The sequence below is a fragment of the Berghia stephanieae genome, chromosome 2, assembly GCF_034508935.2.
Source record: "Berghia stephanieae isolate SIO BIC M18660-M18661 chromosome 2, UCSD_Bste_1.3, whole genome shotgun sequence".
Classification (NCBI taxonomy): domain Eukaryota; kingdom Metazoa; phylum Mollusca; class Gastropoda; order Nudibranchia; family Aeolidiidae; genus Berghia; species Berghia stephanieae.
In genome coordinates this window covers 105,634,355-105,644,354 of record NC_088361.1, presented here as the reverse complement: position 1 = coordinate 105,644,354, position 10,000 = coordinate 105,634,355, and the positions used below count along the sequence as shown (strand labels likewise).

The window sequence follows — 10,000 nt, the reverse complement described above, 5'->3', positions numbered from 1 at the left end:
GAAGGTCCTGGGTTCGAGCCTCGCGTTCGGCGCATAGTTGAGTCCTTGGAAAAGGCTCTTTACTCACATTCTCTCACCGTACTCGGGTGTAAAATGAGTACCTGGCCGTTAACAGCGTTGTCTTTGCCCGAAAAAATTGTAATATCGCCTGACAGGCGTCATGTCCCGTCCTACATGTTAAATGTTGCTGTTGACCAGGGACCCCTTGTAAAGCGCTTTGAGCACATGTTAGTGGATATTGCGCTATATAAAAGCTCAAAAAAAAAAAGTTTCTGTATTCATCTGTGCGAGTGTGAAACGTTTCGTGCTGCCTGCCAGTTGAGTCGAATAGAAGACCAGAAGACATATAATCGTTTCTCGTTAAGAAATCTGTTTTCTCATCCCTTAGGGGTTTTTGTCTTTAGGGTCCATTTCAAGGAAAGATGGAATAACTCAGGCGTCAGCCGCAGTGCTGTGCGGTAAACTGAGCTAAGACGACGTGACTTGCTCAATGCCTCATAGCACATTGGGTATTCGAACTCGATACCTTTCAGATACGAAGTAAAGACCATACCGCCGACCCGCTCTGCCTCATCATCCGAAAGTTAAGTTATTGGTGTTGATACATCAGAAGAACAGATGATATTGTAAGTGGCCGCAAAATGAAATTTTCACTTCAATAATTCTAGATTAAATCTGTACTCTTAACCTCTCCGTTTTCTGACTCTCAATCTGTATGTTGTGATCCCACCCTCCATTGGCCATCCATGCTATTGCCTAAATCAACATGCAGCATTTCACGGATCTCTCACATAAATAAAGAGTTAATTTAAATTAATTCTGGTACGCGTGCCGTTCTCAAAAGCTGCTTTGATTCGATCGATGGCCACATTTTTTCATCAACTTTTGAGGCTGAAGATTCATACGCCAATATCTCTTTACTACTATGAAAACAATCCGCTAATCTATAAATAGGTTGTACCCAAGTGAAAAGACCATGGCCCTTAAACAGACAACAAAATTGCCAGTACTTTTATCGGTGAACATAAACAAATACTCCACAGGTTTATATATTTATAGATAGCATGAGCTTGGCTAAGAAGCTCATAACATTGCCATCCGGAAGTATAACGGACCAACACACAAAACTGTGTGTATCCATGAACGTTTATAGTCGGGTTAATACAGTTCAGTGAGCATTACTCATAAACGCGGATGGCAAAAAAACAATAACAAAGACCAAAGTGACGTCATCTTCGAACTATCTATTCCATTTATAGATCAAAATGACTAAATATAGAATTGTGGCGGATTAGGTTACTGTACGTAACAGTGCGAGACAAAAAAAAAATATCAAGCCCTTTCTTCGAAGGAATATTTTATAGATGATCCATCGACAAACATCTGTTGTCAACAAGATTGAGTCATGTTGTCCAAAGTGAACAAATTGGAGGGTTGATAATCTTGCCCAAGGAAAAAAAAAAGAAAGTGCCCGAAGCAGCGCTCGAACTAAGTTCCTTACAGTGCAAGAAATAATCCATCACATCCCTAAAATTCTGCCCTGAGGATTCCAGTCCAATATAGGGCAGAAGATCAAGGGGAAGGCCACGAGGAACACGGGGAAGAATTAAAGAAGCTGATATACAGAGAAGTGGTAAGACATGGATTGAGATTAAAAAGATAGCTCAGGATAGAGAAGGATGGAAACTGTTTGTCTGTGGCCTATACCCTGACCCAGGGTGAAAAAGGCAATGATGATGATGATAGAGAGGATGGAAACTGTTTGTCTGTGGGCTATACCCTGACCCAGGTGAAAAAGGCAATGATGATGATGATGATAGAGAAGGATGGAAACTGTTTGTCTGTGGCCTATACCCTGACCCAGGGTGAAAAAGGCAATGATGATGATGATGATAGGGAAGGATGGAAACTGTTTGTCTGTGGCCTATACCCTGACCCAGGGTGAAAAAGGCAATGATGATGATGATGATAGGGAAAGATGGAAACTGTTTGTCTGTGGCCTATACCCTGACCCAGGGTGAAAATGGCAATGATGATGATGATGATGATAGAGGAGGATGGAAACTATTTGTCTGTGGCCTATACCCTGACCCAGGGTGAAAAAGGCAATGATGATGGTGATGATAGAGGAGGATGGAAACTATTTGTCTGTGGCCTATACCCTGACCCAGGGTGAAAAAAGGCAATGATGATGGTGATGATAGAAGATGGAAGTGTTGTGTGGCATTACCGCCAGGTGAAAAAGGCAATGATGATGGTGATGATAGAGAAGGATGGAAACTATTTGTCTGTGGCCTATACCCTGACCCAGGGTGAAAAAAGGCAATGATGATGATGATCCCTAAAATTCAGCCTAGCTCGACTGAGGATGAACCTCCTGATTCCCGGTAAGATGGGTAATGCCATTCTTAAACTTGAGCTTGAGTTTTTTTATATAGCGCAACATCCACTAAACGTGCTCAAAGCGCTTTACAAGGGGTCCCTGGCCAACAGCAACACGTAACATTTAGAACGGGACATGACGCCTGTTAGGCGATATTACAATTTTTTGTTTGGATAAGACAACGCTGTTAACGGCCAGGTACTCGTTTTACACCTGAGTACGGTGAGAGATTGTCCTTCTCCAAGGACTCAACTATGCGCCGAACGCGAGGCTCGAACTCACGACCTTCCGATCCGAAAGCGAGTGTCATACCACTAGACCACATAGCCGCACATTCCACCACATAGTAGCTTACCCGATTGATAGGACGATTGATTCCATTATACGTGGTTTTGTCATTGTATAGCTGCTGGCCGTATAGTACTGTATGATTGTATTGTCTTCAAGCTTAATGTCAAACAATCATCACCATCATTTTCTTAGTCTTTTCATTCTCTTTCATTATCTCCAACCTCCTCCTCCTCCTCCTCTTCCTCATCCTCCTCCTCATCCCCCTGCTCCTCTTCTTTCTCTTCTTCTTCTTCTTCTTCATCTTCATCATCATCATCATCATCATCATCATCATCATCATCATCATCATCACCATCACCCTTAACGCTCTCATCATATTCTTCCTCCCCTTTCACCAGCACCAACATCACAACCACCAGCACCTCCTCCTCCTCCTCCTCCTCCTCCTCCTCCTTCGCTTCCTACTCCTCATCCACTGGTCTTCTTCTTCCTTGTTTAGCTTTTTCTTCTCCTTCACCTCCTCCTTTTCCCCTCCTCCTCCTCCTCCTCCCCCTCCTCCTCCTCCTCCTTCTTCTTCTTCTTCTTCTTCTTCTTTTTTTCTCTTTCTTCTCTTCTTTCTTCTTCTTCTTCTTCTTCTTCTTCTTCTTCTTCTTCTTCTTCTTCTTCTTCTTCTTCTTCTTCTTCTTCTTCTTCTTCTTCTGTTGCAGCTGCTGTCGTTGCATTTCCACCTTTCCTCCTCGGTTTTCAACATCATCATTTTCTGAGTTTTTAAAAAAAAATCTCATTTCGACTTCCTTCCTTTTCACTTTATAAAGAATGATAATGATAGATTTGTCTATGGTGACGATCGTTCCAAAATACTCGATGTTTCTTAATACTTCACATGACGATTTATTATATATTATCAGGTGCTCTTAAAAGACAAAGTAAATCAAATAGAATTTTTCGATGTAACACTCGGTACCCAATGCATACAAAATAAACGTCAAAAGTCAAGATAGGTAAAGCATTCATCACGATGCAACGTGAGGACCCTGTAAAATGTCAGATAAGGTCTTGCATCCACCCCCATGCCATGACAAAACCCCGTATAACAAACAGTAAATTAAATTTGTTGAATAGCCCTGGTCTATGTTTTTCATTTTAATACTTTAAAAAAAATGATAAATAAAAAAATGAGCTTTTATATAGCGCAATTTCCACTAAACGTGCTCAAAGCGCTTTACAAGGGGTCCCTGACCAACAGCAACACGTAACATGTAGAACGAGAGATGACGCCTGTTAGGCGATATTACAATTTTTTCGGACAAAGACAACGTTGTTAACGGCCAGGTACTCATTTTACACCTGAGTACGGTGAGAGAATGTGAGTAAAGAGCCTTTTCCAAAGACTCAACTATGCGCCGAGCACGAGGCTCGAACCCAGGACCTTCCGATCCGAAAGCGAGTGTCATACCACGAGACCACATAGCCGCACGATAGAAAACACAAAGACCTTTCGAATAGCAAATTAACATCAATTTTCCGATTATAGTTATTGTAGGAATTTTAATGAAATTTATTTGAACAATTTTTCGGCTCTACTATAAAATGCGGTTTTGCCATTGTATGGGGTTTTGCTATTATATGGGGTTTTGTCATTATATGGGGTTTTGTCATTATATGCGGTTTTGTCATTATATGGGGTTTTGTCATTATATGGGGTTTTGCCAATATATGGGGTTTTGTCATTATATGGGGGAGTTGTCATTATATGCGGTTTTGTCATTATATGGGGTTTTGTCATTATATGGGGTTTTGCCAATATACGTGGTTTTGTCATTATATGGGGTTTTGTCATTTCACGGCAGAATTCCCGACAATAAACGTTTACAAGATTTAAGACAGGAAACAGCTTCAACACAGCATAATATTTTCCGTCTGGGTTTTATACTATCTTGTTTTATTTGCACCCTATTTTCATTGAGTTATGCATTCCCGCATACCTCAAATCATATTATTGGAAACAGCAAGGATTGGTTCTGTACTCCATCTTCGTTTCATTCTATTCACATTTCACATGCATATCAGTTTTCACTTTTTAACCTTGTCTAATATCAACATCGATTATTGCTACGCCCCCCCCCCCCCCACCCCCCTTTTTTTCTCCTCTATGTCGATAGATCACAAAACAATACGATTCAATAGTCTTATGTCACGCAGCCTGGCAACGGCGGCCATATTGGTTCTAAACAAAGAAAATCATTACTTTTTGTTTTTCATGCTGGCTCGAACTTTTCATATGCCTTGTGATCCGAATGTGTAAAAGTCAAAACATGATCAAATTTATGGGTTTTTTTTCCTCTGGATACCTTTATGTTCGCCGGAGAAATATTTCATACGGGCGTCCGCCATTGTTCCGATAGTTTAGAGCCAGTGTTGCTGAGTTACCATGCGTCATTAGGAAGGAAGTGACGTTACGACTATTGAATCCTATTATAGGCCTATGTGCTTTTTTTTAAAACACTGTTGTTGTTTTTTATCTCTAATTTACCTCGATAATCGAAAAAACACATAACGCCAATTTCTCTCCGTGAGCTGCCTTATTGTATGAAGTTTTATTATTCTTAGCTTTGATTACCTTGTGTGTATTAAAAAAGACCAAAAAAAAAAACCCCAAAACAACGTAACATTCCTAATAGTGAGTGTTTCAAATCTTGTATTTCTTGGTTAATGAACATCACAGAAATTCTATTTGTGACGATTTTACCATTTGAATTCTTGTCCGTACTTTGTTTCTCTGATTTTAAGTTGACTATTTGACTTTATATATATAGTATATATGTATTTTTTAAATTCATATATATATATATATATATATATATATATATATATATATATATATATATATATTGTGTGTGTGTGTGTGTGAGTGAGTGAGTGTGTGTATGTGTGTGTATGTATGTATTGCGTGCGTATGTAAGTGTTTCCCTTTATGCGCACAATATATTCATGTATTGTATAGTTTATAGGGTCATGCATTCTGATAATAATAATATGTAACTCTCTTTTTTTTGTGTGCAGGTAACGAGGAGAAAGAGACAAAGCATCGTCAATGGCAAATCCGTAATTACTTCAATGGCTATTTTAAAGAATTCCCTTTATTCAACCCCAAGGGGAAATTTGTCTTTAGGGTCTATTCCAAGGGAAGACTGGAATAACCCAGGGTCAGCCGCAGAGCAGCGCCGCAAAGTGAGCTAGGGCGAGGTGACTTGCTCAAGGCCACACAACGCAGCGGCGGGTGATTGAACTCGGTACATTTTGGGTAGGAAGCAAAGACCGTACCACTGAGCCACGCTGCCCCTGACGTTTTAATATTCTGTGCAATTCAAGTTACAGCGTTTTGTTGTTGTGTTATTTTTACTCATGTGGGCCTTTTGATCAGTGTGAATAGACAACTAAAATGAGAGAGACCAAATACGAGTTTCCTCATCTTTTTCATATCATATTTTTCCGATTATCTATTTGTGACCCATCGTCTCAAAACGGTATTATGTCGGAACGAACCAGATGCTTAAAAGCCGAAGTAAATGTTAAACTGGTTAAAAGTATAAAATGTTGGCATTAATTAGCACCCTAAAATCTGGTATCCATTCTCCTCAATAAATCGTATAAACTCAACACAAGTCTGATGTTTCTGGCTATAAATTCAATTTTCAACATCTTAACCAACCCGACTTAATACCGTTTTGAGGCGAAGGGTCACATTTAACAACACCACAGATCAATTTATTTTCATCAGTCCATCAGTGATTTAATTTGTTGCTCTGCTGCTCTCTTGGTGAAAACAGTTAGGTTAGTATTAATTAGGGAGGATTTATTTCGTGATCAGGACGGTAACGGTAGACTCGAACCCGTCAGGTAAACTGTTAGAGTTATATTCCGGGGTGCTATGTAATACCGGAAACGACCGGAAACGAGTGGAAACGACCAAGCGATGGCGGTTATATTATAAAGTTGGCAGCAGCGGGGAAGGGAACCGGGGACTGGCTCTGGGAAGTGTACACCAGTGGGGAGTGAACCTGTGACTATGGGAGGAGGGAAATGAACCTGGGAATATGGGAGATGGATAACAGTGGGAAACGACAGAAAAGAAGATTGTGTATTGATGCTATTCGCTGAAGTAAAACACTCACAACATCCGCCATGCGTATATCAAGCACCAACACACAAAATGTTTTTTGTTTTTTTTTACGAAACCCGCCAACACCGTACGAAACCGTCCAAAATTATGAGAAGTAGGTTGCAGTGGCGAGTGAACTATGGACTCAGGGAAGTGTACACCAGTGGGGAGTGAACCTTGGACCATGGGAAGAAGATATCAGAGGGAAATTAACCTGGGACCATGGGAGACGGGTACCAGTGAGATTTGAAGGGAGATGGGTACCAGTGGGAAACGACCGGAAACGACCAGAAACAGACAGAAACGACCGGAAAGAAGATTCATTCTCTGGAGAGATTATCTGAGGTTGAAACCAGAAAGGAGTGAACCTGGGACTATGGGAAGTTGAAACATTATGTGGAACGAGACCGGGACGCAGAGATGTTGATACCAGGGGAGAATAAACCTAGGACTATGGAAGGTGGATACCAGTGTGGATACCATTGGGGATGAACTTGGGATTATGAGAAGTAGATACCAGAGGAGAATGAATCTGGGACTACGGGAGATTTCGGAAAAAAGAAGTAACCTTCTGTTCACTCGCCACTGGTGTCCAAATCCCATATTTTCGGCTTCACTCTCCACTAGTATCTACATTTCGTAGACCCATGTTCCATTCCCATTGGTTCCCACCTCCTATAGTCTCAGGTTCATTCACCTTTGGTGCCCACCTCCCATAATACTGACTTCAACTCCCACAGGTAAGCATCTCCCATAGTCCAAGGCCCATTTCCCTCCCATATCCTCCTTCCATAGTCCCAGGTTTACTCCCCACCGGTGTCCACTTACCTGTCCTTGGATCACTCCCCGTTGCTGCCCACTTCTCGTAATTTTAAACGGTTTCGGCAGGTTTCGGAAAAATAAGTACTTTTCTGTGTTCACTTCCTGTTGGTCTCCACCTAACATACTCCCGGTTCCACTCGCCATTGGTATCTACCTCTCGTAGTCCCAGGCTCATTCTCCATTGATGCCTTCCTCCTATAAGGTTCATTCTCCTCTGTGCCCACCTCCCATAGTCCAGTGTTCAATTCCCATCAGTACCGGTATCCCATACTCCCAGGTTCAATTCCCATCAGTACCGGTATCCCATACTCCCAGGTTCAATTCCCATCAGTACCGGTATCCCATACTCCCAGGTTCATTTACCTCTGATATCCTCTTCCCATAGTGCCAGGTTCACTCCCCACTGCCGCCCACTTCCCATAACATTGGTCTGTTTAGTCGGGTTTTGGCGAACTTCGTAAAAAAAAAAGAAACACCCGTTTTTTGTGTTGGTTGGTGCATGGTATCCGGCTGGCATTTTACCTCAACGCAAAGCATCATTACACAATCTTCTTTCCGGTCGTTTCTGGTCATTTCCGCTTGTTTCCCACTTGTATCCATCTCCCATATTCCCAGGTTCATTTCCCTCTGATATCTTCCTCCCATATTCCCACGTTCACTCCCCACTGGTGTTCACTTCCCGGAGTCCCTGGTTCACACCCCACTGCTGCCAACTTTTCATAACCGTCGTCGTTGAGTCGTTTCCGCTCGTTTCCACTTGTTTCCGGTCGTTTTTGGTATCACGTAGCACCTATATTCAGTGTATAATTAAAGATACACCCAAAGTGCTTATTAACTGACTGTAAAAGGTACTCGTTTATACATACTTCTTGTATTTTATGTAGTGAAACTTTTAGTGTTCCTATCAATTAATGATGCTTACTGTAATAATTGTGATTTAAACTGACACCACCTCCGTTGTGCGTGATTTGTAGGATACGACTTGTAAAAATTACATTTGATTTTTAAGAAAGATCTTTGCATCTACAATGTTTTCCCTAACGAGGAGGACACGGTCAGTTGGAGGAAGCAACAAATTCAACGCCAAGGAAATCAATAATATCCACGAACATTTGAGTAAAATACTACAGAAGGCGGAATCAGATTGTAACAGATCTGTTCTCGAACACCCCAGACCTACAGATGGTGAGTATTGATTGTTCTTCCTGTTTACATTGAAAAATGTAATATTTTATCATATTTTGATATGAAAAATTGATGATGAATCAAATCAATGAAGCAGCGCCCTATGTTTGGGCAAAATGCCAATTTATTTTAAAGTTTTGTCATATAATTTATATAGATAGTACAAGGTCTTACCCTTGTAGAAATTGATAATTTATGTATTCTGTTTTTCAGTAACAAACAAACTACAATAAGGTTGCAATTATTAATATATTTGATGCATATCTATAAATATCTCACTTGAATCCCACAGCGTGACAACACAAAATTCTTACAGTTTAACAATATAATAACAGAATTAATTACAATATCATCAACCATATGAAATAAATAATAATATTAAATTGTCTCATTCCTCGACTGTTTAAAAATGAATTGTGAATTTGTGTTGATGGGCAGGTATCGATTCTTAGTATCGTGCCGAAATCATAATTAGGAGACGTTTTTGTTCAACTCTATAGCGGTATAATTAATGTAAATTCATTTCTCTGAAGACTTCAAACAACTCTTCAATTTTGCTTTTTTACCACACAATGACAATATTAATGAAGGTGATAATGATGATGATGATGATGATGATGATAATGATGATGATGATGGTGATTATGATGATTATATGATGATGACGACGACGACGTCCACGACGACAACGACAATGAAGGCTGCAAAAATTCTGTTTCTACATAATCTTTTTTTTTCTTCTGTTTTTTTTTTAGAATTGGTAAATTTCGCATATCGTCAAGTAATTTGCAAAATCAAATATGACCTAAATTTGGTCTTGCGAGTATTACAGCTTATATTATATGCTATAATTATCTCCATCCATAATAATAATAATAAATAATAAATAATAATAATATATAATAATAATAATAATAATAATAATATAATAATAAATAATAATAATAATAATAATAATAATAATAATAATAATAATAATAATAATAATAATAATAATAATAATAATAATATGTAGTTGTTAACTAGAAAATAATTATAATGACGAGGCATGACCTTAACATCGATAAAACTCTTTAAAACGAACAACAAATCACAGTTATCGGTGCAATCTGATATTTCTCACCTGTCATTACGTTTCCAGGTGGCTCAAATGTTTA

The 10,000-nt window shown here is 39.6% G+C and overlaps 1 protein-coding gene across 2 annotated transcripts in view; it reads left to right on the top strand.

The window, feature by feature from the left end:
• LOC144966149 (calcitonin gene-related peptide type 1 receptor-like) overlaps positions 1-10,000 on the top strand; it is a 230,998-nt gene that overhangs the window by 59,870 nt on the left and 161,128 nt on the right. The window contains exons 2-3 of one of the 2 annotated variants that reach the window (XM_078902271.1): positions 5,738-5,779; positions 8,543-8,843. In XM_078902271.1, coding sequence (XP_078758397.1) covers positions 8,687-8,843 — 157 coding nt within the window. In that variant the 5' untranslated portion in view covers positions 5,738-5,779; positions 8,543-8,686. The remainder of the gene's footprint in view (positions 1-5,737; positions 5,780-8,542; positions 8,844-10,000) is intronic. The other variant, XM_078902272.1, reaches the window with a different exon arrangement.